Source organism: Camelina sativa, chromosome 5 (assembly GCF_030686135.1).
Source record: "Camelina sativa cultivar CO46 ecotype springtype chromosome 5, ASM3068613v1".
Taxonomy (NCBI): Eukaryota; Viridiplantae; Streptophyta; class Magnoliopsida; order Brassicales; family Brassicaceae; genus Camelina; species Camelina sativa.
In genome coordinates, this window is record NC_141884.1 from 10887057 (window position 1) to 10913307 (window position 26251).

The 26251-nt window shown below is 32.8% G+C and overlaps 6 protein-coding genes across 10 annotated transcripts; 3 read left to right on the top strand and 3 right to left on the bottom strand.

The window, feature by feature from the left end:
* Positions 1-3612: 3612 nt before the first annotated feature.
* On the bottom strand, positions 3613-5713 carry LOC104786499 (transcription factor bHLH91-like). The gene is made up of 4 exons (XM_010511922.3): positions 5453-5713; positions 4465-5230; positions 3920-4369; positions 3613-3815 (listed from the first exon to the last, which is right to left on the bottom strand). The coding sequence occupies exons 2-4, from the start codon at positions 5212-5214 to the stop codon at positions 3714-3716; spliced, it is 1302 nt and encodes a 433-aa protein (XP_010510224.1). The 5' UTR covers positions 5215-5230; positions 5453-5713; the 3' UTR covers positions 3613-3713.
* Positions 5714-6442: 729 nt separating this feature from the next.
* Positions 6443-7572, bottom strand: LOC104786500 (actin-depolymerizing factor 6). The gene is made up of 3 exons (XM_010511923.2): positions 7420-7572; positions 6865-7130; positions 6443-6750 (listed from the first exon to the last, which is right to left on the bottom strand). Exons 1-3 carry the CDS (start codon positions 7441-7443, stop codon positions 6600-6602), a joined length of 441 nt encoding a protein of 146 aa, XP_010510225.1. The 5' UTR covers positions 7444-7572; the 3' UTR covers positions 6443-6599.
* Positions 7573-7784: 212 nt separating this feature from the next.
* Positions 7785-10487, top strand: LOC104786501 (protein root UVB sensitive 2, chloroplastic). 3 transcript variants are annotated; one of them, XM_010511926.2, is made up of 10 exons: positions 7785-7917; positions 8016-8150; positions 8244-8332; positions 8418-8502; positions 8621-8680; positions 8774-8867; positions 8949-9046; positions 9311-9490; positions 9600-9722; positions 9812-10487. In XM_010511926.2, the coding sequence occupies exons 1-10, from the start codon at positions 7906-7908 to the stop codon at positions 10235-10237; spliced, it is 1302 nt and encodes a 433-aa protein (XP_010510228.1). In that variant the 5' UTR covers positions 7785-7905; the 3' UTR covers positions 10238-10487. The 3 variants fall into 3 exon arrangements, with proteins under 3 accessions (XP_010510228.1, XP_010510227.1, XP_087306011.1); XM_010511925.3 differs by having other exon boundaries at positions 7798-7917; positions 8013-8150; XM_087449885.1 differs by lacking the exon at positions 7785-7917 and having other exon boundaries at positions 8598-8680.
* Positions 10488-14392: 3905 nt separating this feature from the next.
* On the top strand, positions 14393-15934 carry MYB14 (myb domain protein 14). The gene is made up of 3 exons (XM_010511927.3): positions 14393-14681; positions 14777-14906; positions 15351-15934. Exons 1-3 carry the CDS (start codon positions 14549-14551, stop codon positions 15844-15846), a joined length of 759 nt encoding a protein of 252 aa, XP_010510229.1. The 5' UTR covers positions 14393-14548; the 3' UTR covers positions 15847-15934.
* Positions 15935-16806: 872 nt separating this feature from the next.
* On the top strand, positions 16807-20496 carry LOC104786503 (cysteine--tRNA ligase, chloroplastic/mitochondrial). Of its 3 annotated transcripts, none has more exons than XM_010511928.3 (9): positions 16807-17333; positions 17427-17490; positions 18351-18512; positions 18602-18772; positions 18858-19139; positions 19207-19332; positions 19480-19683; positions 19766-19867; positions 20117-20496. In XM_010511928.3, the coding sequence occupies exons 1-9, from the start codon at positions 16987-16989 to the stop codon at positions 20348-20350; spliced, it is 1692 nt and encodes a 563-aa protein (XP_010510230.1). In that variant the 5' UTR covers positions 16807-16986; the 3' UTR covers positions 20351-20496. The 3 variants fall into 3 exon arrangements, with proteins under 3 accessions (XP_010510230.1, XP_010510231.1, XP_087306010.1); XM_010511929.3 differs by having other exon boundaries at positions 16915-17333; positions 17423-17490; XM_087449884.1 differs by lacking the exon at positions 17427-17490 and having other exon boundaries at positions 16927-17333.
* A 3878-nt stretch (positions 20497-24374) lies between these two features.
* On the bottom strand, positions 24375-25382 carry LOC104786505 (protein LIGHT-DEPENDENT SHORT HYPOCOTYLS 3). The gene has a single exon (XM_010511930.3). The coding sequence runs from the start codon at positions 25237-25239 to the stop codon at positions 24583-24585; it is 657 nt and encodes a 218-aa protein (XP_010510232.1). The 5' UTR covers positions 25240-25382; the 3' UTR covers positions 24375-24582.
* Between the last annotated feature and the right edge of the window lie 869 nt (positions 25383-26251).

The following is a 26251-nucleotide window of genomic DNA, read 5'->3' on the forward strand; positions in this document are numbered from 1 at the left end:
GATTCTCTCTATGGTGGAGGAGGTTGGACGCAAGGTTATCTCCCCAAGAGAGAAAGGTGGGAGAGGTTGGATGCAAGGTTATCTCCTCAAGGGAGGAAGGCGGAGCGAAGGTTCTCTCCTTGGTGGATGAGGTTGGACGCAAGGTTCTCTCTATAAGAGCGCAGAGCAGAACCGAGGTTCTCTCTATGGTTAGTCATACACTACTGTGATGTAATTTATTTTTTACTCAAAATGTTTTTTAGCCAACAATTTTAGTGATTAAAGAAACTATGTAAAAGTGAAAGTAAAGAGACATATAATAGTTGGCTTAATTTGTTCATATAGACTTTTTTTAGGTGGTAGTAAATAATAGATTTGTAACATACAATATACCTAGGTGTAAAAAATACATTTTTAATGGTAACATTCATAAAAAATTTGTATATTGATATAATCAGTATAACAATTTTTTTTTTTATAAATAATGTACAATAAATTTTTATTAAATTTTATTTTATTTACAAAACTTTAAACCCGCACAACGGACGGGTCCTTATCTAGTTGAATATGAACCTCCCATATTTCATTTTAATACTCTTTCAGTTTTATTATATAAGAGTTTTAAGGCTTTTTTGCTCTATTTTATCATATTTTCTCAAATTTCTATACACAATTTTTATGAATATAACAAATTATAACTATTTAAACTATGCAGTATATTTTCCTATTGGTTGAAATTTTATAAATGACATAATATTTATTGTTTATTATTCTTTATGTGTTTACCCAAAAACTCTTATAGGACAGGAAGTACCATTTAAATTTCTATACCATCAAAATAAACCATATTTTAAGTTTAATTATACATTTCATCTAAATGCATAGAACTAAATATTATATATCAAACACAATTAATACATCATATCAAATCAATATCTTAGTAAAAATTAGAAATACAAATAAAAATGAACCAAATATAATTTGCAAAAAAACTGAATCAACATTATTTAAGATATATTTGTTATGTTGCTATCTCATAAGTACTAATTTTACCTCATGTCATAATCAATTTTAAATGAGTGAAATTTATAAAATAAAAACATATATAAAGATATAGAAACATTCTTATCAAATAACTGAAGATTCATTCCTATAAATTATAATTTATTTCAAGTTATCTTATGCTTTAACACATGCATTACAAAAATACATGTGTTGAAATTGTAAAAGCAAACATAAAAAATATTATTAATATTCTTAAATGAAATTTTTTTAAATGATACATATTAATATTTGAATTTTTTTTAATCTTAAATAAATTTCATCGTTAGACATTCAGTTTAGTAATCACATTTAACTATCTATTTTATCATAAAACCATAATTTACTTCTTCATGGATTATAGTTAAAATTTTAATAAAAAATAATATGAGCATCATATGACATAATATGTATATTGGTTAGTATTTTAAATTGAACAATAAAAATAATCAGTAAAAAAGTCAGTTAATATCCACAAAATTTTTGAAATCCAAAAATATCCTAAACATTATTGTTCTATACGTCATAATTTCATAAGTAATACTTTTATCAATTTTTATCAATTAACCAAAAATTCATTCATACAAACTCAATTTTTATGTTTTTTTCATGTTTCTCATATTACTACATGCATTAACATATAAAGATATAGAAACATTCTTATCAAATAACTGAAGATTCATTCCTATAAATTATAATTTATTTCAAATGATCTTATGTTTCAACATATGCATTGCAAAAATACATGTGTTGAAATTATAAAATCAAACATAAAAATATTACTAATATTCTTAAATAATTTTTTTTAAATGATACATATTAATATTTGAAAAATTTTAAATCTAAAATAAATTTCATAGTTAGACATTCAGTTTACTAATCACATTTAACTATCTATTTCATCGTAAAACCATAATTCACTTCTTCATAGATTAGAGTTAAAATTTTAATAAAAAATAATAATATGGGCATCATATGAGATAATAAGTATATTGGTTAGTATTTGAAATTTAACTATAAAAATAATCAGTAAAAAAGTCAGTTAATATCCACAAAAATTTTTGAAATCCAAAAATATCCAAAATATTATTCTTCTATGTCATAATTTCATAAGTAATACTTTTGCCAATTTTCATCAATTAACCAAAAATTCATTCCTACAAACTCAATTCTATATTTTTTTTTCAGGTTTCTCATATTACTATATGCATTAAAATCTTTGAAATAAAACATGTAAAACTATACTAATACACATCATGTATTAAAAAATTTTCTTTTTAAGTTCATTATTCTTTCAAGGTTTTGTGTACTTACTTACAATAAAAATTTATATTACAACGAGAAATACAATTTATATCCGACTAAAATTATGTTAAATAACTTACGTTATTCTTTTTAACTTTATTATTCATTATTTATTGATTAATATCCATGATTAATAAATTAAGTTTTTGCTTACACATGTCAAATTTTATTGAGAACACACGTATATATAATTAGCATACAATAGAAAATATATTGATTTTGTTAGTTTTCCTTTTTTTGATTTAGAAAAATAAAAATTTTAAAATATAAACATGTAAAATTTTGTAAATATAATTAGATGTCTTACTACGTTTTATTAAAAAATATATGTTTTTTTGACATATGTCAACATCTAGTCAATATATTTGACACATGTCACGATCTTGTTAATGTGTAACTTTGACATCAAAGTTTATATAATAAGATATTTTGGAATTCCTCAAAATACCCCATTTTAATTTCTTTTTCCAAAAGTGCCAAACTGTAGTTTCATTTATCTATATAGATGTGTTGATTTCGGATCGGTTAAACTTGATGTTGAATTTTTTTTTTTTAACTTCCTTTTATCAAAATTGAAAAGAAATTATGAACAATTGTGGTTAGATCATGCCATATCTGTTTATAGCAAAGAAAGTGGGTTTGTTTGAGAGAAGATGAGTGGGTAGGTCCCACAACCCAAAAGTAATCAGGGACAATCTCGTAACTCCTTGATTTGAAACTGAAAAAATTCTGGTCACCTACCTCTATCGTACACTGCTAGTTTGCTACTGTCCCCATCCTATTTCCAAACCGTATACTATCTTAAGATTCGTAAGCATGTTTGTATCAATTTTTAAAGTAGATTTGTACGTAAACTTGAAATGTTGTGCCGGACCAGACAATTTGGTTTATCTGTTTTTAAAGGAGATCGTTAAAGTAATCGACATAACAATGTTTTTTAAACGCTTAACCGCTTAGATGGTTTGCACTTTGTCGATTACAAACTCTACTTAAAAACTCTGACCTGGTTCTGCCAAAACCTATCACCAAAGCGTTACAAAATTTCTAACAAGTATGAGATATCTCTTATAACTTGGGATTGTCTAGGCTTTTTATATGATTAATAGAGAGACCTATAAAAGTATGGACTATGGAGGGATCGAAGCATGACTATGATCTGGTTCATCATCAATACTTGTGTATCATTTCCTTTACCAGTAATATAGAGAATGGTGTAGAAGAAATGGAGAACACAATGGAGAATACATTTTATATTAATTAAAAGAAATCCAAACTAGGAAACTTAAATTTGGCTCCAAAATGAGTTTTTATTTGGTTTTGCAAATGAGTAAACATGGATTAGAAAATAAAAAAAGGGTCAGAAGATACATTTAAGTTAGCCTATTATTTTAATAGTTATTGATGGGAAGAGAAGCCATGTAGTGTTTATCCACAACTTCAATCACTCTGTTTGCTATTGCACTTGCATATATTGTTGATCCTTCATATATCTGCATTTTATTTCAATGATTATCACCAAAACTCATTCCAAACAATATATATTCAAATCCATAAATCAAAGGTTGGTTATATATATTCATCGATGATCACTGACCTTGGTGTTGAACAAGAAACTGTAATGCTCACCAATCTGTCCACCTGCAACATGGTGAAGCTCAAGCTGAAGATGATCAAGTACTTTGGAGACAAGCAACAAACAGTTGATCTTCTTCTTCTGGACAACTTTGATTGTTACTTCATCATCAACAATCCTAACATCAACTTCACTTGCTTTTGATTTCCTCTGCAGCCATGAACATCTCAGCGAGTTGTTGCTTGAACACTGATCCGTTACTTCGCTCTCGGGCTTCTTATTCATGTTTTCATCATCAACATCATCTTCATCATTCTGACCATCCAAGTTGTTGTTGTTGTTGTCTACTTCATTGTTCTGGTGTCTCCCACCACATCTTTTTCTCTCTACCAAATACTTAAGCTCGCTTACTCTTCTGCGTAGCTCGTTGATGTAATCGATTCCATCTTGAAGAATTGATGCTCTATCTCCCTAAAACAAAGAGATTATATAAATTTAGCAAAGAGACATTGAGTGAAAACTATAATAAGAAAGACTCTTTTCGTAAGTAGTAAGTAATAACTAACCTTGCTAGGGCTAGGAATGAGCAGTTTCAAGGCCTCGTACCGCTCATTCAAGTGACATCTTCGCTCACGCTCTGTTGTAAAAGGTCTGTTCTTTCGCTTTCCTCTTCCTTTACGCCTAATCTCTTTACTAAACTCGATGATTCCGCTATCAATGTTAATCTCATTCCCAACATTTGAATCATCGTCTCTTTGAGTAGTAATATTGGTATCAATTCCAAGCAAGAACCCTGAGTAGTCACTAGCAGGGATCAATGGAGGTTGTGGAGGAAGGTTTAAGTGGTAAAGGGGGTCATACGCAAAGCAAGAATCCGACATTATGTCCGATAGGTTCGAGCTTGGTAATGGGATTGAGCATCTAGGCAAATGCAAGAGACTGAGAAGATCAGGGATTTGTTGAGTTGATGTTGTGTTTGGATCAGACGTGTTCATGAAGAATCCAGAGTTGTCTGCAGAAACACCCCAATTCGAGTCTTGAATCATCTGGTTGATCATATGGTTGTTGTTGTTGCTTTGGTTCTGAGGTTCTGAATTAGGGAGAGAGATAACAGAAGGGAAAACAGAGAACTCCTCCATTGTTGGTAGCTTAAGATCATCGTTAAAGCTGTTTGTTGTGCTTCCAAGCGGTGGTTGGTACTGGTGGCTTACCGGAAAAGTTGTTTCCGCCTCACAGAAGCCACCACCGTTGTTGTCCATCATTGCTTCCACCGTTGGTATAGGATCAAAACATGAACTTTCTTCATACATTCTCATTTCTCAACTGATCTTGCTGCAACCAAAAAAAAAAAAAAAAAAAAATTCCACCACCATAACAACTCATTAAAGACAAAAGCATATTACCAAACCTAATCTCAAACTAATCCATTTCAGTTCATTTCTTTTAGATTGGAAAAAAATAAGTGCTTTTTGTGTGTGTTTGATATCATCTCTTCTCTAACATTTGTAGTATTGATTCAAATTTGGACTTTAGTTATTGAAATGCTCTCATTACCAGAGTTTGATGATGATGATCTTCTCTCCTTCTTTGTAGTCCTTGAAAGCTTAAGTAAACCACAAACTATGTTTCATAAATTTCCTGATTCACACCTTCAAAGATCATTTCAACATTTGAAACTCAATAGTTAAGAAAGAAGATAAAAAGAGAAGCTTTTTTGGTATGCTTTATTTCTGTTTGATGGGGAGTTTGGGTGTGTTTGTGTCTTTTGGGTCTTTCTTGTTCCCACAAGAGAGAGTTTTTTGGACGTGTTTGTTTTTGTTTTTGGACAGCTCTCTCTCAACTATATACTTGGAAGACAGAGAGGAAACAATTTATTTTCTGCTCTTTTTTCTTTTTTTTGTTCTCCCTTTAATATAAACGAATTATTCAAATGAGAAAGAAAGATTTATCAGGTATAGTTTGGAGCAATAAAAATTACAAAAAAAACTAATGAAATATGTTGGAAGTAAGATTTATTTTCCTTCTAATTCCACATTTTATTACAAAATGTTCCCCAATGTGGAACAAATAGTGGATAAATGATGATGATAACTTAAGGGGAATGGACCTACCTAACCTAATGGTAAGATGAAAGATAAACAATAACAGTTGCTGTTAATATGAGATTAGCTAATTAAACATATGATAATGGCTTTTAAAATTATATAATTGAGGATTTCAGTTGGGTCATGCAATCTCCCCACTCGAAATCTCCTAAACGGCCAAGGGTAGTGAAGTCATTTTTTCACAAAACTTGCGACCAAGTCCACACACAATTGATGTTACTCTAGATGGCTACAACCACAAACATAAACTTATGGAGAAATCAACATATTACACATATCAAAGAAATTGCTAACTATGAAGTCTTTGATTAAGTGAAGAACCTTTCGTCATCAGGCTGCTCTATGTCATCAGACTCATCACCGATTCACAACATTCTTTGGTATCTAAAAACTTTGTTTACAGTTTAAGTTACTTGAGGTTTTTAAGCTATGTGCAATCAATCTTGAAACATTTACTGACATTGACAGTTAATATAGAACATGAAACTGTGAGAGTTTACACAAATCCATCCACGAGAATACGAAAAAATTCGGATAGTCATCGAGATTATTCATTACATTACCATAAGTTTTGAGAAGAGACAATTTTATTTCGCTCAGTTTGCTCGTTCGCGCAACACTTCAAGATCAACCTCAGTAGAATCAGTAGCTTGAATCTCATAGTGAATCCCATGAAGCTCCCTCCTAAACTGTTCTTTAGAAGTCGAGTAAAGCATCTTCGCTCTAATATGAGAAGTCTCAGGAGACCTACAAAACATTATAAAAAAAAAAAAAGTCCCCAATCATAATCTTTAGCTTTGAACTCATCATCATCATCAAAAAGTCTCAAACTTTTCTTAGAGGTAATCAATCAAAACCAACCAAGCAAAGAAGAAGATTTTGCTCTTTTGACAATTCTCAGAAGTGACGAAATCAAAGTCATAAACAGCGTATCTGCAGTCATTATCAGGAAGTGAAGCTAAGAAATCATCGTAGCTCTCAGCAGGGTTGCCAGTTTTCTCAACTACGACTTCGTTCTTGGATTCATCGATCCTGAAGACGACGTAGCGATGAGTTTTTTTCCTCTGAAGCTCATGAAATGTTGTTTTGCTCTCATCTGCAACACCCATTCCAGATCTTGCATTTGGCTGCACATTATCAAAAATATCAAACCCATACCAAAAAGATTCGATTTTTTAATATCACAATCCAGTCTTAAAACTAAGTTCAATCATCTAAATGACTTCATAGTGATCTAAATGGAGATGGGCTTTCATCAAAATCATTTTTTAAAAAAACTTTTCTCATAGAAACGAAGAGTGAAGATGCATGCGAGAAAGAGTCTTATTCCATTTGAAATTTTTGTAAAGACACGATTTTTATCAAAGAATTCTACTGGAAAATTAAAAAAAGGAGAGTTTTTTTGTGATTACTTACCCTGCTAAGTGATCTGAAAGACATGATTTTGATTCTGCTTTCTTCAGAGCAAGTGAGAGAATCTGGGGTTTTTGAGAGACGAAGACGAATCCGGAATTTATCAAAATCCCGGAAACAAAGTAATCAGATGCGTCGCTTTGCTCTTTTGTGCACACTTTTTTGCTTAACCAATTAGTTTGGTTTTTGAATTGGGTGTTGCAGAAGAAAAGTAGAAGTGGGCGGTGGCGTTAGATCAACGCGTGAGAGAGAGAGGTCGTCTTCCTCCTTCTTCTTGACCCCCCCCCCCCCCCCCCCCCCATCTCTTGTCGCCGCGTATCTTTCACTATTGGGCCTTTCTTCAGCCCATTATTCTATTATTTGGGCCTCGAAACGGAACTTGAAAAACGACGTCGTGTTTAGTATCATCTCTTTTTCTAGACGATTACAGCTGCTGCGGTGGTTCACTTTGGAACTCCGGCGACTCCTCCGTGCCGTCGTGTCTCAAAGATGCAGTTTCTGGTAGGGTTTTGTAATTCCTTTTCTTTGGTATCTGTCTCATTTACGATTCTCCAACTTAATTGAACGATTTGGGTAACTTGTGGGTGGAAACGAAGCAGGAGAAGGTGAAGTTGATAAAGAAGGAAGAGCCAGTAATGGCGAAGAAGAATCCTGAAGACATTCCCGTTTACTGGTTCGAGAATTCTGATTCTGTCTCTCACCATTTCCACTTCGAATCCGACGGCCACCTCTCTGTAAATCTCTCTCTCTCTCTCCCAATCACTTCAGCTCTCTGTTTTGGAGAATTCGTAAAAGTGAATTATAATGAATTGGGTTTGTTTCGTTAGATGAAAGTTGTTGATGATGCAAGACCTGTTCCTCAGAAAATGGTTGAATCCTTCCTTAATAAGTTCTTCCCTTCTGGATATCCATACAGGTGGAACTCAAAAAAATTGAAACTTTTTGTTTTTTTTAAAGATTGTGTTTTTTTTTTAACCATTGAATCTTTTTTTCTTGTACAGTGTGAATGAAGGGTATCTAAGGTACACACAGTTTCGAGCACTTCAGCATCTATCAAGTGCAGCGTTATCTGTGTTATCGACTCAGGTCTTCTTCAGATTTGATTATTATTGATTTGGCAAAGAATTTTGCAATTGTTTAGTTGAGTTTGTTGCAATGGAGGTTTTAACATGGATATATAGCTTTTTGTCTTGCTCCTTTGCAGTCACTGCTATTTGCTGCAGGCTTGCGGCCTACACCGGCTCAAGCAACTGTTGTTAGCTGGGTATGTTACCATCTCGAATTTGTTTGTTTGTTGGCTTGTTCTGTGCTTAACTGTAAGTTATAATCTTGTTTTAACTTTTATTGGTTTTAATAGATTTTGAAGGATGGGATGCAGCATGTGGGAAAGCTGATTTGTAGCAATTTGGGTGCAAGAATGGACTCTGAGCCTAAACGTTGGAGGGTACTGGGTATGCCTTATTCGTTAGCTACATGTTTCTGCTGATGTCTTCACAGCATCAACCATTGAATGTAGTTATTCGTTTTTTCAGCTGACGTGCTCTACGATATTGGTACTGGTTTGGAACTCATTTCTCCATTATGCCCACATCTGTTTCTTGAAATGGCTGGTCTTGGGAATTTCGCTAAGGTATAGATATCTTTCTTAAACCTATGGTAGAATCTATCAGCTCTTACTGGATGAATCTTTTGTCCAGAAGGGATTGAAGTGAAACTGTTCTTAGCAGTTCCTTTTCTGCCTTCCTCAGCTGCCTCAACAAGAGACACATAAGATATATTAGCTTTCTAGAGACCATCTTTTAATGAAACAATCAGTGAAGCTGATTAGTTTTCACTGATTAGTTGTAATCATTTCTATGTTTTACATTCTTCTGGCATTGTTTGATTCAAATAGGGAATGGCTACGGTTGCAGCAAGGGCAACAAGATTACCAATCTATTCATCTTTTGCCAAAGAAGGAAATCTTAGTGACATTTTCGCCAAAGGAGAAGCTATCTCTACTCTTTTTAACGTTGCCGGGATAGGTATTGGAATTCAACTTTCTTCCACGATATGTTCATCAATGGAAGGAAAGGTAATTTCCTTCCTCTCGACTATTACTCTCTGTTTCAGAAAACACAATGCAGTTTCTATATGTTTTTGGATTACAACTCGGTTGTCTTAGGAAAGGCTATTCTTTGCAGTTGGTGGTTGGGTCTATTCTTTCGGTTGTACATGTGTTTAGCGTTGTAGAACAAATGCGAGGGGTACCGATCAACACACTAAATCCACAGAGAACTGCTTTGATCGTGGCTAATTTTCTCAAGGTAAATACCATTTTCTTTTAGTTCAATCCTCCTAAACCATGTTGTTGATACTCGTAGTTATATCAGAGGTATTGTTGAATCTGTTTCAGACGGGTAAAGTCCCAAGCCCTACTGACTTAAGATTCCAAGAAAACCTGATGTTCCCCGAGAGACCAATCCAAGATGCAGGAAATGTAAAAGTGGGAAGGGCTCTCCATAAAGCTGTGAAGCCTTCTGAGGTGCAGAAACTAAAAGAAGTGTTTGTAGAAGAGAAGTTTCTATTGAGTCATGGAAAGTCATGTACCGATATGGTCTTAGAGCATGATGCAACTGGCGAAGACGCATTGCGAGGGTGGTTAGTTGCAGCATATGCCAAGTCAATGAAAAAGATGTACGATGACCCTGATGACATTATATTGCAAGACGCATATGAGAGAATGAACGATGTCTTCAGTCCATTTTTATCTCAAGTGCAAGCGAAAGGATGGTATACTGATAGATTTCTCGATGGCACGGGAACAAGATTTGCTCGGTAGCTCCCGAGTTTCAGATAAATTGTTATTGTAATTCTTTTGTTTCAAGTGTAAACACGAATTTGTAGACGTAAGAAGTCTTTGTCCAGATCATGAATCCACAACTGAAGACTTCGATGGATAGGCTAGATTGAGATTGTTAGGTGAAACAAAAGTTTGAAGGTACGGTTCTTGTCCTCGTTTGTACTTTTGTTTTGCCATTGTAGTCTATATTTTATTATCATATAAATCAATCAAAGTGGAATCTGATTAATACTTTTTAGGAAAATATAGTTATATAAAGTTAGAAAGTTGATCTCTTTTGTGGTTTAGATATGTATTTTCCATGGTCAAATCATGTGTACTGGCTCTTCTTTTTTTCCTTAGACCTGGACTCATTAGTCCTCATTTTGGGATATTTTTTAACACATGATTTTTTTCCAAAGTATGTACTGTATTACTTTTATTGAATATAACATTTGATAAATGCAATTATCAAACTAACTTATACAAGGGTCTATTGGTTTTTCTTTTTCAATAGATAATCACAATATCAAGGTAGAAGATTCAAACCAGATTGTTTTTTTTTTTTTTTCTTTTTGGGTAAAATTTGGTTTGTTCAACTGGTTGAACCATACTGGACACATAATAAAATTTTAAGAGTCTAATAGAGCAAGAGATGTTCAGTTAATCAGAGTAGATCCCAAGCTAATGTTTATTGTGGGTAGGTTTCTAAATGTTGCATTAATATCAAAAATCCAAGATATAGCAAAGAACAAAAGCAAGTTGTATACATGCGACAGTAAGACTTAAGAGGCTGTATTATCCTTTTCATATTTGGACCTCTGCGTAACGCATGATAGAAGAGGACATTTTGAGATATAGTTGTCAAGACTTGGTTGTCACACCATAAATACAGTTCTAGTGTAATTTATTAATCTTCTTGAACTCGCCATGTAAGATGTTTGAGAGTAGGTACATTTCTTTGTTTGCTTAACTGAGATTAAAGTTATACGTATTTTCAGAAAATTAGAAATGCTCTCAAATATGGTGATGAAATTATACACATATTCATCTTTTGACGTTGTAAACATAAAACATGTAATGGTTTGTGGCTTTGTGATATAATTATTGATGTGAATCACTATCCGGCGTCAAACCCACATAATTTATGTTATTTACAAAATCAAAAATAATTAGAAGACAAAAATAATTATCATTCCAATAATTATATGAGATGTCTTATTAATAGAGTTAGAGTACAGGGACTAAAATAGCTAGTTGGGTCTATTTGAAGATGATAGTTATCACGATTTTAATATTAAAGTAAAGAGTGAAATTTAAGGCTTCTTTCTTTTTTTGACATATGCATGATTGTATATAATCAATAATGCAACTCAGCCGACCCCCGGAAAATAAAACAAAAGAAGCGACAAAGTTAGTATTTTATATGACCCACACAAATCTAGATTTCGTTAGGTCACGATCCATTTGTACATTGGTTTGAATATATCAAGTATCAAGTAATACTTGCATTAAAAACATGATAACTCCACAAATTGGAGAAGATAACTAAGCATTGTATTAGAAAATAAAACCTCGAAAAGAAAGCGGAAAGAAAAGAAAAAAAATTGTGAAAAAGGGCAAGATCTTAGTCATGATGGAATTAGATATCGATGATCTTTGCTTTGTTTTGTTTTAGTCTTCTTTTTTTAACGTTAATTAATTTTGGTCTAAATACATTTAACTTGAAAACAGCATACAAAGTTGCTTTTGACAGAGATAAACAAATAGTGGTTTAAAGTAAAAGTTGTAAATGGTGAAAGTGTGCAATTGAAAGAACCATATGTGTAATTATTGGTTCCATATCACTAAATATCCATTGACGGCAATTTCATACATTTTGTGATCTCATGGTTATGACTGTTTTACGTAATCACATACCGTAAGAAAGATAAAGATATTTCACTATTTCGAATAACGTTTTGGTAGACTATATGATATTATTTTACCAATTTACAAAGTAATAATAAATACCTTTAAGAAATGTGACCTAGATGGAGTATCAAATCATATTTAACATATATTTTAAAAAGATAGAGGCAAAACAACGAACAAAAAGTGGAGTCACCAAATCAAACTTTTATATACATAATTTCATAATTTTGTTTTTGGTTAACATGATCACGAATCATATTAAAAAAATTAAAAGAGGAACCCCTTTTACGTACGTACCTACTTCGATGTCTATGGTTTTTCCTTCCATCTTGACACAACGATTGTTTTGGCTCTACATATCTATTTTTTATTCATCATATTCATAATTGTATATCATATACAATAAGAAAAGAAGAACAACAGTGTTTAATATATATGCGCATAGAAAAAATATGGAACTTTTAATGTTTCTTATTGACTTATAGGTCACCCAACAAGCTTGATTGATATTAAAAGTTTGATTAATTTAGGGCCATGATCTGATTGGAATTGAGCACTAGGAGCCTCTTTCTTTGACATTTTATGTATATAATTTGAACTTTCATAATTTCTTATTATTCTTTTTCTCCCCTAATTTTTTATTCATTTAGCCTTCTTTTTCATATATTTTTGATTTTTCTATAACCCGGTGATCCAAGCCGAACCAGACTAGAGTAGATATGGGACAAGCTCAGGGTACAAACACACTATGCTAAACATCTGGACCAAAACATGAACCAACTGATTCAACAACAACAAAATTATTCCTAAAAATATTTGAACTGGAGGAGCAAGTGTGAACAGAATATGTGTACAAACATATATGCATGCTGATGTCGATACAAATCTATTTTTAGGGTCGTTAGTGCCCCAACTCAAAAAAGAAAATTTCTTCAGATTTTTTTTTTCAAGATTAGGGTCTATAATCTTTTTAAAAAATTATTGTTCACCATATAATATGCTTTTCATTTATAGTAAAACTGTTGAAAGTGGCCTACAAATAATTTAGGACGACCCTTATCCAATCTAATAATAAATTGTTAAGAGTAATCCGTTTGGTTAAGTAGCATAGTTACAACCCATCACTGGATCTTTGTTTTATGCAGATTTATCGAAGTGCAATAGTCACATCTGCAAACAATAACTTTTATCATCATGACCAAAAAAATATATGTCTCGTTGTAATGATTCTATAAGCTAAATAATAAATTTTGGCTTTTGGTGTGATGTCTTTTTAGATTCAAAAAGTGATAGTTGGTGGTAATACAAAGTTGTGAATCATGTGTTTTAAACGCAAAAACTGGAATCTGAACATAAATAACGTCGTCATTCTAACAAATTTTTTACCTGTACAAAGTAGTCTTTCAAAATTTGCTTAGACACAAGAAATCTACATTTCGTCTTAAATCTGTGCATAATTCTACTTTCGATAAACGAAATAAATGGTTGACGAAATCATACATAAATTAAATAAAAAGGAAAAAAAACCCTCTCACAAGAATAAAAGATAAACATTCTACTTTTATATACATGTCATATTTTAACCATCTAGGTTGGCATCGAGAAAGTGATAAACCAGCATTAGAGAAGATACGGTTGGAGTCACTTGAGACACCCCATGTATAGAAGTTACTCGGAACATCATGTACTCATGTGTGAGTTTGTTATAGCCGTGTGACATGATTCGTCATTGATACATGATGATGAACTTAAAATTATCCCCAACATTTCTATTCCTAGTCAACGAATTTACATAGCAGCATGAGGGACTTGAGATTGCTGGTTTGTTTAAATGAAAAAATCCCGCAAATATGTAGTACATGCAGGAGGCCCTCTTCTCAAATTAAGGAGTCTTGGCCTTATCTAATGATAAGTAAAGAGTAAAGACTATATTTTCCACTGAGTTACAATGATTAATCGTAAAAAAAAAAACAAAAATTACCACGAAAGACTTTTTTACTTTGCAAAAAATGACACCTCATTACAGTCTTTACTACAGCAGGACCTCCTGTGGTTAATTATCATCGTCACCAAAATACATTATAAAAACGTTAAAAGGAAAAAAAAGTTGAAAATTACTTTGGACTGTGTTGGATCAAAAGTATGAGAATTTTTTTTCAACTTGGAGTTGTCCCACGGTTGCATTGTGTTTATATAATAATATGTGTGTGTATAAATATAATAATAAGACGCTAAACGTCTACATCGCAACTTCCTTCAAGCATTTGGCTTCTTTGGCTCATATAAAAACTCTATACCCATCCCAACACTTGGCCTTTCTAATCATTTAACTCAACTGAAGACCAAATTCTTTTTATTCTAGTGTTATTTTCTTGAGAGTGCAACGGAGAGAAAGAAATGGGACGAGCACCATGTTGTGAGAAAATGGGGATGAAGAGAGGACCGTGGACTCCTGAAGAAGATCAAATCTTGATAAACTATATTCATCTTTATGGTCATTCTAACTGGCGAGCTCTCCCTAAACACGCAGGTAACTTTCACTTTACATCAGAAACAATTCTTGTTATGTAAGGGCAATTTTGATCTTTTTTAAGAGTATAAGAAATTTTGAATTCTGTCAATTAGGTTTACTTAGATGTGGGAAAAGTTGCAGACTTCGTTGGATCAATTATCTGAGACCTGACATCAAACGTGGCAATTTCACTCCTCAAGAAGAAGAAACTATCATCAATTTGCATGAAAGCTTGGGCAACAGGTTTGTCTCTCTCTTTTCTTTCTTTTAAGAAACTTAATCATTAACCAGTTCCACAATTTGCACAATAAAATGATTTTTTTTTTTATATCAATTTGCAAAATATTTTAACACCGTGGGACTGAGGAGATTCATACCCGTGATTTCCTCAGACTCAAACCAAAGACTACTTAATTGTTTTGTTTTCATAAAGTATTTAATATTAAGAAACACACAAACAAGATCTTCCCTAATGTTATTAGAAAAGATTTGCACCTTGATCAATGCAAAACATATGCCATGTATTAGCTTTTGTTTTTGTTGTTTTCTTCTATCCCCATGTTTTCTGCTGTAACTAAAAAGCAGTATAAATTATATTAAAGTAACAAATTGATGAAATCTATACTATATTATATGTGATACACTTTTTTAAAGTGTTTTAGTATTGTTTGTTTCTTATTGATTTAGATGGTCTGCGATTGCTGCAAAGTTGCCGGGACGAACCGACAATGAAATAAAAAATGTTTGGCACACTCATTTGAAGAAGAGAGTCAACAAAAAACAAAACAATGGCGGAGACACCAAAGACATTAACGGAATTAACGAGACCACCACACATGATGAAGACAAAGAATCTATGATTGTGGAGACAACCTCTCCGCAACAGTTTTCTAATAGCATTTCGACGTTTGATATTTCAAATGATAACAACAACGATATTATGTCGTACGAGGATATTTCTGCCTTGGTAGATGAGAGCTTTTGGTCGGACTTCGTATCGGTAGATAATTCGAATCATAAGGAGAAGAAGATAGAGGAGGATTGGGAGGGATTGCTAGATAGGAATATTAAGATAAATAGTTATAATAATTCGGAGTTGTATGATGATGACATGGAGTTTTGGTTTGAGCTTTTCACTAGTAATCGTAGAATTGAGGAATTTTCCGACATACCCGATTGTTAATTTTAATTGGTGCTGTTTTTGTCGTTAAGACTTTGAAAGAGTCTTTTTTGTAATCTCAAATGAATAAATTTAAAAGTCCTTTTTTCTTCTTCTTTCTCTAATTAATTTGTATCATGTCATTCGCGTTTGCATGTAAAGTATAAGAATCTTTTATAACGTTTCTTTAAATAAAACCTTTCAGTAGACATTATTTATAAAAAATTGTGAAAGACTCTTAAAACAGATATTAGATGAAAAGTATACATACGAAAACATCAATAATACCATTCCGGTCCTACTTCATATACCATTGAATTGAGAGCATACGATTTAATAAGTGATAATGATAAAAACGTGAGTTGTTTAAACGACTATAATTTACGAGTACGCATACGTAACATAACACCAATTTTATTCTTTGAAATTTAATAGAAAATTCTTACTTCATCATCACTAAAAGTCTAAAACATTATCTTTTTGTTAATTACTAGTCGCCAATTTTTCACGTTTTAAAATATAGATAATAGTTTGATTTTTGGTCGTTGTGGATGCATACGTCATAACTAATCCTATATGTTATTCAAAAAGCTAGACATTATGAGTTCTCTATAAAAAATTTCATGACCAAAGAAAAACTATATGTTGTAATTTATTGTTGTTTGAACTTTAAACCAAACACAAAAAAATTTAAAGTCAGTTCATACAAACCGTTACATGCATGGTTTGGTTCCGAAGGATTTTAATTAGACCAGGCTCATCACTGATCCTTCTTATTTTGTTGAGAGAACAAAATGGCTAAAATTTTAACCTAATTTTTTATGATTGGTTTAAGTTCAAACAACATTAAATTACACAATTAATGTCCAAAAACAAAATTTAGTTTTTCTTTGTTACATAAAATTTTAACCTAAATTTTATAAATAGGATTAATAGGACTTGTCCAAAGATGTTGTCTTAAGGGTTCCTTCACTACTTTAATGAATCACAGTATCACACAATTAGTCCAAATCATAAATAAACCGAACCGGAATATAAAAGCGGTTTACGAAAACCGTTATTAGTTCATCAGAGGTTTTAAGCTTATCCCTCGCCGCTTTATCTAATCCGATTGCTTCATCTTCTTGGGGGAGGAGGAGCTTTAGTTAGCGTTCCACAACACCAATGGCTTCTTCTGTTCTCAATCTCTTCAAATCATGTAGACCCTTTACTCCAATACGCTTCTCTTCTCTTCCCAAGTCTCAATTCAGAAGTCAATTTCTCTTTAAACCTGAAAAGTTAACTCAACCCCGTCGATGTTTCACGGCTCTGTCATCATCACTAACGGACGGTGGAGATTCGGTTTCAGGAGAGAAGGAGCTGTGGCTGCACAACACGATGAGCAGGAAGAAGGAGCTGTTCAAGCCTAAGGTTGAAGGTAAAGTTGGAATGTACGTTTGCGGTGTTACAGCTTATGATCTTAGCCACATTGGACACGCACGAGTCTACGTCACGTTTGATGTTCTTTTGAGGTATTGACTTGGATAAAAGAAGCTTTTAGTTTTGTTATTGGGTGATGGTAAAGTTTTGATTTTTTTTTTTGATTTTGATTGGGGGTTAGGCAGGTACCTTAAGCATTTAGGATATGAAGTGTCTTATGTTCGAAATTTCACGGATGTGGATGACAAGGTGAGATCTTTTTTTTCAAAAGGAACTGCTTTAGGGTTTAACGTCATGTGCAACTTAGTTCTGTTTTAGAAGTTTAGAGATAGCTATCATCCTTCAGGGGAGTTTTAGTGAGAACCTCTTATACAACTTAAGCTCTGTTTAGAAGTTTAGAGAAAGCTTCTTGAGTTCCTTCAAGCGAGTTTGTTTATGTGAGAACCTCTTCAGATTGAGTTTTGTGGTACTGTTACTGCATTCCCGGACTGCATTTAAGATATTTCTTTTCTTGGCGGCTACAATTCTGATCCACGAGAAACGTGATAATCCTAATCGCCAAAAGAATTGATTGAGCAGTTGAGACATTTGGAGCTGTTTGATGTTATTGTCAGGGTCTCCTCCAATACTGTTAGTCCATGTCACTTACTTGTGAGAGGCGTGTAAAAGAATGGATCTTTTTGCCATCAAAATTGCTACATTAGAACTTTTCGATTTATAAAGCTACAATTATTGGTTTTGAGGGTGGTGGGAATGTTTTCCTATAATATACAAAAATGGAAAAGATCAGTATTTGTCTTTTGTCAGGGAAGAGTTCACTTAGTTTTTATCCTTTCTGTCTGTGTCTGCCCTTTTACATATGCCTGTTTGATTGCTACGTTCATCTGCCTGCTGTTGTGTCACAAACTTTGAATAACCTTTACAGAGACAAATAGTGTATTCATCAGCTCGAAGCATAGAACTAGTTAGTCATTTTCCTTAACTCTCGCTGTATTATGTTTTCTTAATCTTTCTCTGGCGAGATTCTGTTAGGTAGAGTTTCACTTTGTCTTGTTGAAGCTGCTGAAGCTAGATTCCCAACTGACTCATGAAATTTTCAAATTTTGTAGATAATTGCCCGAGCGAATGAATTAGGGGAAGATCCAATCAGTTTGAGCAGACGATTCTGTGAGGAATTTAATCGAGATATGGAACAGCTTCAGTGTCTAGATCCTTCTGTCCAACCACGAGTCTCAGATCATATACCTCAAATCATCGACCTGATCAAGCAGGTTTGACCTTAAGTACTCCACTTTGTCCTCATGTTACTAAACATTGCTAAAGATATATATATATTCATATGCGATGTTTTCCACTTCAGATTCTTGATAATGGCTATGCCTACAAAGTTGATGGAGATATTTACTTCTCAGTCGACAAACTTCCAACATATGGAAAACTGTCTGGACGGAAATTAGAAGATAACCGTGCAGGCGAGAGAGTCGCAGTTGACACAAGGAAGAAACATCCAGCAGATTTTGCTCTGTGGAAAGTAAGCATTTTAATTTCGTTTTAACCATACATTTTATACTGGTTTTCTCATTGAAGTCCTAAAAGAGTTTCAAATTCTTGGGTAGGCTGCTAAAGAAGGGGAGCCCTTTTGGGAGAGTCCATGGGGAAGAGGAAGGCCCGGTTGGCACATAGAATGCAGTGCGATGAGTGCCGCTTATCTCGGTTATAGTTTTGACATACATGGTGGTGGAATGGATCTTGTGTTCCCTCACCATGAAAATGAAATTGCTCAGAGTTGTGCTGCTTGTGATAGCAGCAACATCAGCTACTGGATCCATAACGGTTTTGTTACTGTTGACTCCGAGAAGATGTCGAAATCCTTGGGGAACTTCTTCACAATCAGACAGGTAAACATTTTTTAGTTTTGCTATTGTCCTCTTATATCCAACATTTATATGTAAATTTCGTGTTCAGGTTATAGACCTTTATCATCCTCTTGCTCTGAGACTTTTTCTAATGGGTACTCACTATCGATCACCTATCAATTACTCTGATTTCCTCCTAGAGAGTGCTTCGGAGCGCGTTTTCTATATTTATCAGGTAAACCTGTTTATGCTAGTAGCAAAGCTGCATTTTTGGAGTACCTCTCTTGTTTTATTAAGCCTAAGGTGCTTTACGTTGGGGAACATCATTATGTTCTTCTTCACTACAATCCTTTGAAGATGATTCTCATTTGCTTATTGACAGACGTTACACGACTGTGAAAGCGTTTTAGGCGAGAAAGCTTTGACATTTGACAGTGATTCTGTTCCTTCAGACACTTTGACAACCATTAACGCATTCCGTAGTGAGTTTATTGCCTCGATGTCTGATGATCTCCTCACACCCGTAACTCTGGCAGCAATGTCAGAACCATTGAAAACTATCAACGATCTCATTCACACCCGGAAGGTATGTATAAACGTCTGCTCTTACGTTTATATGTTTCGAAAATTGGTTTAATGATATAGTTGATCTTATATGCTGACTTCAGGGGAAAAAGCAAGCAAGAAGAGAAGAGTCACTTAAGGCTCTAGAGACAACAATCAGAGATGTTCTTACTATCTTAGGGATTATGCCAACAAGTTACTCAGAGGTATAGCTTCCACTATTGTAGAATAATGATGTTGTGGCAGGCAAAAATTCTCGGCACATATAAAGCCTAAACCCGTCAACCCCATCGCCATTTTAGTGCCAGGCCGAAAACATTAAAGTCAGGGTTGGGATCAATATAGGCTGAGCCAGTTTAGCCAGTCAGAACATCCCAGTGGCACCCATCAATGTCGTTTCTTCTTTAACCATTTTATTAGTGTTTTGTAACAGTTCTGTTTCCTCCAATCCCCAGGTTCTTGATCAGCTAAAAGAGAAGGCACTAAAGCGAGCTGGATTGAAAGAGGAAGATGTGTTGCAGAGAGTGCAAGAGAGAACAGACGCAAGGAAGAATAAAGAATATGAAAGATCTGATGCAATTAGGAAAGATTTGGCATCTGTTGGGATCGCTTTGATGGATAGTCCTGAGGGAACAACTTGGAGACCAGCCATTCCTCTTGCCCTTCAAGAACCTGTAACTACACCTTGAGCTTCATAACTTATACTATATAGTCTCTTTTTTTTCGCAACTTATACTATAATTTCTATTCTTTTTTAGTGGTTCATAATATTTTTGTATCTTTCTTGTTGATTTGGACTAAACTAAAGAGTAACATTGGATTCTTGTTTTATTCATTTTTATGATTTTGTTCAAAAAAAAAAAAAAGTTTTATTCATTTTTATGTTCATGTTCAGCTACTTGTTATATATAACGGATACGGTCAATAATCATAGGAAGTTGATCAAAAAGCTTATTAATGTTACATTTTAGAGTTGTTTAAAAATATATATACTTGCACCGAACTAAGAAAACAATTGAGTTCTTAAGAAAAAAATTGAGTTCTTTAGAGTTGTTTACATTTTAGAGTTCTTAAGCTCATACTCTCTTCCATATATTTAGAGAGGATTATTGGTTCTATGATTTTAATGGATTTGGAAACCCAAACAAAATTCATGTATTATTCAATTATTAATTTTAAAGTACTTATCAAAATTACGTGTTATTGGTTTTATGATTTACAAATACTTGTTAAAATCTCATCTTATTCATTTAATGATTTGTTTTTGGATTTCAAAATCCATATTATGTTTTATATGGATTTGAATGGATTTGAAAGTGTAAAATATAAGTATTTAAATCCAAGGATAAAACATGTTATTTCAAAATCAAAAGATAAAACATATTATTTCAAAGTCCATATATTTTGATTTTAAGAATTTACAATTCCATATGGATTTAGAAATCAACTTTCCAATAACAAAGACTTATACTTCAAGAAAAATATTGAGTCAAATTGAACCGAACTAAGATCCAATTTGGTTCATTTGATTCCATATATATTTCCAATTTCTTTCTGAATATATATACTTTTTTTTTGCTTATTTTTACTTAAAGAAGAAGCAAGAGATGTTTAATTTTGGAGTAATGCATATGTGGTGGAGTCTCACAAGGGTTTCACTAAATATTGGTTTTGGGTGGGTAATGATGAAACAAGAGAATCATGTGGAAAATTCGGGGACCCTCTCGTTTCAATGTCGATTGTCGCCTCAATTTTATTTCTTTCTTTTAAATGAGTTATTCGTATCAATCCAAAAATGTGAATATAATTATGATGGAACTTACGTAATCTGTATAATAAGTGGATGTTGATTCTTGAAAGGTCCTTCTTGTGTTCTAACCATATATGGAAAGGCCATGATTCCATATCTTAGTCGAAAGGCCAAGGTCTTAATGGCTAATGCCCACTTATATTCTCATAATTGAGTATTATTGTTGTAGAAAATTCTCGTAAAATGAGTTGTCTTGAAGTTTATACTTTGTTAGTGATGGATGGAGTTATATATACTTGTCGATCACATTACATCCACAATATTAGTGCCCTACGTAACTGGAACAAAGTTTTATTTTTATTTGAAAAAGGTATATTACAAACTCAGACTATTTTTTTCGACGTCATGCATAAAAATATGTGCAAGAACATTGTTCTAGCTCAAAGTAGAAACCTTTTATAGACTGTCAAATTTTCAATAGCATTGTCGGTCGGGTCAAAAGGGATACTGACCCCAAGAGAAAATTGATTAGGTGTGAAAGAAATTTTCATATTTGGAGTAGCTTTATATGTAATTATTGACATCTTAATTATATCTTAATTAAAAAATGGGCAGAATGTCTACATTTTTTAATATGAAAAAATTCAAAGATGAAACATGATTTGAAAAAAGTGGGGATTTTCACAAAGAAAAGTATAATTGAAATATATAACAGATATAATTTCCTATATAAGAGATAAGTTATTCAAGTCCTTTTCATTGAATGATTCATGAATCCGTGGGTTTCAAAACGTAAAGGGAAATTGAAATGTAGAATTATAGAATTGCTTTATCATTTTAACTGAATTTTACAATATGTGTAAACTCAGAAATTGACAAGAACCAATAAAAGTTGAAGGGTTGGGGGTCTTCGAGTGCTCTGCGAGGAACAACATACAGAGACAAGACAAGTGAGAGACAGAACTCTGGCTCTACCTCTAACACACACTCATGAATGATGCAACACTACACAATGTACCAAAATAAGTATTATTTTATTTTATTTCATTTTAAAAAGAGATTTTAATATTTCATCTCTGTACACAAATGAAGATATCAAGGTACCAAAAGTATTACATATATGGTTTAAGGTACTATAAAAATGCTATAACATACGTTGTTTGATTATCAAATTTGACAAAGATTGTTTCATCCGCTGGACATATTGTTGTGTGACGCTATCAAAATTATATTGATCAAAACTTATAACTTATTAATTAAAAATGTGTCCAATCAAAACTTTTTCAAGTTGTAGTTGTCATTTTCAGTTTTTTTTTTCATTTAATTATCAAATAATTTATTTTCTTTTATGAAAATGACCCACAAAAAAAAATCAGATACCCATCACAAAAATAAACCAGCAAAAATATTTAGTAACAACAAAACTGATGTGTTTCTCTCTCTTTAATCTCTCTCTACCTATATAATTTACTATAGCAACCATAACTACAATTTTTAAAGGATTTAGTATTTTCACAATTTACAAGTATGTATCACAATATATGATTTGTGGACCTTATTTATCTGTGTCAGTTTAATTGAGAACCTGGCAATATGCATAATGGAGGAGCAAAATCATTTAGCTACATAGTCATTTGACTTTGGAAACATATTCTATGTATCGTCATTAGAATAGCATAAATAAAAAGAAAAATTTGAAAAGCTATTTCTTAATGTAATTGGCTAGATATATGGTATCATTTTGTTATTATATAATTCCGTTATTCTTAAGATTACAAATAATTAACTTCAAAATGATGCTGCATTGCTATTAGAAGAAGTTGTCATCCTATCTGCAACAACTAGAGATTGCATCTTTATGTTTCAGAATTGCATGCAACTAGCAATCATGAGGCAATTTTCTGTATTAGGGAAGTAAACCCTATAATCAGTTACGCTGGTAACTATCTTTTTGTTTTGTTAATAACATGAACATGTGTTAAACAATGATGACAGTAGTATTAAGTATAGATCACTTTAAGAAATTAAGAATGCAATACTGTAAGAATGTCATGTATATATTATGAATATTATGTATAATATAGTATTTTTGCAACAGCATAAGTACGTCACTCTTATAAACATCACGTAAAATCAGAACATCGAATTAGTCTTTCTTCTTGTTGGTTGGCCTTGAGGCCCTTGACAATGGTATCATATCATATGTTAGTAAGAAGTAAAAACCGTAGTTATTTCATACTTTTTATTTCTTTACATCCCATCCGTAGTTATTACATACTTAAGTGGCTAAAAATCTATACAACATCGAATTACCATAAGTAAATTTGAAATACAACAGTATCAATTACCATATCCACAAAATCTAGGGTTTATGCAAATTAAAAGCAGACATGCACAATGTTCGTCTTGAGTAAAGAGTATGTACTGAGAAACATCAATGTGGAAAATTTTAAGGATTTTTTTGTTTATTTCCTTTTAACAACAGTTAAACATGTGAGAGAACATATCACTCACTAGTAAAAACCTATGAAACCTACTTAAACATGAACACCAAAATAAGTTTGGAGATGAAACAAAATTAATTACGACAGCGTATATATTTACTGAAGCTCGCCACGTATATATGCATGTGAATATTAGTGAGTGCGTGGGAACGAGGTCAGTAAATAAAATCTTTGAGGGGAATTTGAACATGGAGAAAATTTCATGAATTTTAAATAGATAGTGCAATCACTGTCAACTACTATAAGACCACTGTTAGTTCACTGTCACTTTTAGAAAACGACCACTGCTTTGCATCAAAAGAAGAAAATCAATAATACCATTCTAGACTTGTAGTATCATCATACTCCATAAAACGATTTTAAAGTAAACCTAAGACCTCTCTGTTTTAGAAAAAGTAGAAGACCAATATAACGATGATAGTTATGATACATAGATACTCATATATATATACACATAAATACATGTGAATTTCTCTTTTATTAGATATAAATAAAAATTGAAAACCCTACCTTCCTTCCCCCAACATACACTAGTAACAAAAGAACCCTTAAGTTCTTCTAAAACTGAACACATAACCTAAAATTAAAATCAACATATAACAAAGAGACGAATTCACATTTCAGATTACATAAAATACTCCATTTATTTTATTTTTATTATAATTAATTACTTCTCAAACTTTAATTGAGTAGTAGAACTAGTACCCGATAGCATTTGAAATTGCTGGCTAGCTACGGCGGAGGAAGACGAAGCAGAAGACTGAGGAAGAGGACGCTTACGCTTCTTCTTCTCATAGCTAACACCTCTAGCTTTGCTCTGCATATCTCTAACTTCCCTTAAGTAAAGCCTAACGGCACGAGCTCCAAAAGGATTCGTCTCAGGCTTACCTCCGTTCTCTTCAAAGGCAGCTCGAAGACGACCGATGAGCGCGTCGAGACTTCCCCAAGCTTGTCGTAGAGGACAAGGACACGGTGCCGGAGGATTAGGATGTCCATAGAAGTGACAAACGTTGGTGTGGACCTTTGTCTTACCGAACTGGTCCAAGTAACGGAGGAACTCGAGCACGTGAGCTCCACTGCATCGGGAAAGCGAAAGCGGTGGCCGATGGTTCCTTAAGTACTGCCCGAACGTGTTCCAGTCTCTCCTCTTCTGGTTCTCATAACGGCTTGAGTTAGCCGACGGTGAGGAGGAGGAAGACGGTGGTTGAGTTGCTTCAGCTGCGGCGGCTCCGGTGACGGAGGAGGAGTTGTTTGTGATGATGCTGAGGTTTGTGACACCTCCGTAAGCTGAAGAGCCTTCCATCAATTGAGGAATCATATCCATTTTTTTAACAGATCGATCGATGTTGATTAGTTCTTGATTCTTTGATGATCTTCTTGGTGGATATGGAGCAGCACAAATTGTGTTTGTGCGGTTGGGAGATATAAGGTTACTTTGTGCAGATATATATTTTGCGTATTATTGAGAATATTATTTTCTATTTTTGGGCAAATTGAGAATATATATTATTATAATTAGAGAAAATAATAAACTTTTTCGGGTTTTTTTCTTCTTTCTCTTGTTTTGTATTTTTATATTATTACTCGAGATAAGTGGACTATAGTTTTCATATCTTTACTCTTTTGTATCCATTGTTAGTTTTGTCCCCATTTGATATAAATACCGGGTTTGGTGTTTCTAACGTAATATTTTGAAATTAATGTTGATGAACTATATAGCCTTTTTGGGACAATACTAAACGAACGTCTGTGAAAAGCCTTTCTAAGGGTATGATTAGTGGTGGTTATTCATGTTGATGCTCTTATTAAACAAACTAGATTAGGACCCGCGTTACACCGCGGGATAAAATTATTTATATCTAAAATATTTAAATTATAAGTTGTATTTGTTGATTAAATATGTTATAATTATATAATAATTTTAAATAAACTATATAATATCCCAATATAATTTATTTTTTACATAATATTTATTTAATCAATTTAAGTAGATATGTCTATTCTTTGATACCGACAATGTTAACAAAATAATGAAATGATATGTTATCCCTGTAACACCGAATTAATGATATTTTTTTAATTTATATAAATATCAATAAAACTCGTCCCGCTATATAACTTCGTCTCGAGATATTTTAACTCACACTATATCATCTTAATTTTGAATATTTATTTTGTATCTACGGTATAATATTTATCATATTAAACTTTTAAAAAGTTTTAAATATTTTTTATATTTAACCTTTTAAAAATCTTTAAAATAAAGAACTGAAATAAACCAAATAAAAGTTTTTAAAGTTTGAATGCCTGATAAATCAAGCATTTTACTCTCATTT

Coding starts and splice junctions, on each gene's coding strand:
- LOC104786499 (XM_010511922.3), bottom strand. CDS start 5,214: ATGAGAATGTATGAAGAAAGTTCATGTTTTGATCCTATACCAACGGTG. Junction 4,370..4,464: donor TCATTCCTAGCCCTAGCAAG/GTTAGTTATTAC, acceptor TCTTTGTTTTAG/GGAGATAGAGCATCAATTCT. Junction 3,816..3,919: donor GTTTCTTGTTCAACACCAAG/GTCAGTGATCAT, acceptor AATAAAATGCAG/ATATATGAAGGATCAACAAT.
- LOC104786500 (XM_010511923.2), bottom strand. CDS start 7,443: ATGTCTTTCAGATCACTTAGCAGG. Junction 7,131..7,419: donor CTTTCAGATCACTTAGCAGG/GTAAGTAATCAC, acceptor GATAATGTGCAG/CCAAATGCAAGATCTGGAAT. Junction 6,751..6,864: donor AAAATCTTCTTCTTTGCTTG/GTTGGTTTTGAT, acceptor AATGTTTTGTAG/GTCTCCTGAGACTTCTCATA.
- LOC104786501 (XM_010511925.3), top strand. Junction 8,868..8,948: donor TAAACGTTGGAGGGTACTGG/GTATGCCTTATT, acceptor TCGTTTTTTCAG/CTGACGTGCTCTACGATATT. Junction 9,047..9,310: donor GTCTTGGGAATTTCGCTAAG/GTATAGATATCT, acceptor TGATTCAAATAG/GGAATGGCTACGGTTGCAGC.
- MYB14 (XM_010511927.3), top strand. CDS start 14,549: ATGGGACGAGCACCATGTTGTGAGAAAATGGGGATGAAGAGAGGACCG. Junction 14,682..14,776: donor AGCTCTCCCTAAACACGCAG/GTAACTTTCACT, acceptor TCTGTCAATTAG/GTTTACTTAGATGTGGGAAA. Junction 14,907..15,350: donor CATGAAAGCTTGGGCAACAG/GTTTGTCTCTCT, acceptor TTATTGATTTAG/ATGGTCTGCGATTGCTGCAA.
- LOC104786503 (XM_010511928.3), top strand. CDS start 16,987: ATGGCTTCTTCTGTTCTCAATCTCTTCAAATCATGTAGACCCTTTACT. Junction 18,773..18,857: donor CAGATTTTGCTCTGTGGAAA/GTAAGCATTTTA, acceptor ATTCTTGGGTAG/GCTGCTAAAGAAGGGGAGCC. Junction 19,684..19,765: donor ATCTCATTCACACCCGGAAG/GTATGTATAAAC, acceptor TGCTGACTTCAG/GGGAAAAAGCAAGCAAGAAG.
- LOC104786505 (XM_010511930.3), bottom strand. CDS start 25,239: ATGGATATGATTCCTCAATTGATGGAAGGCTCTTCAGCTTACGGAGGT.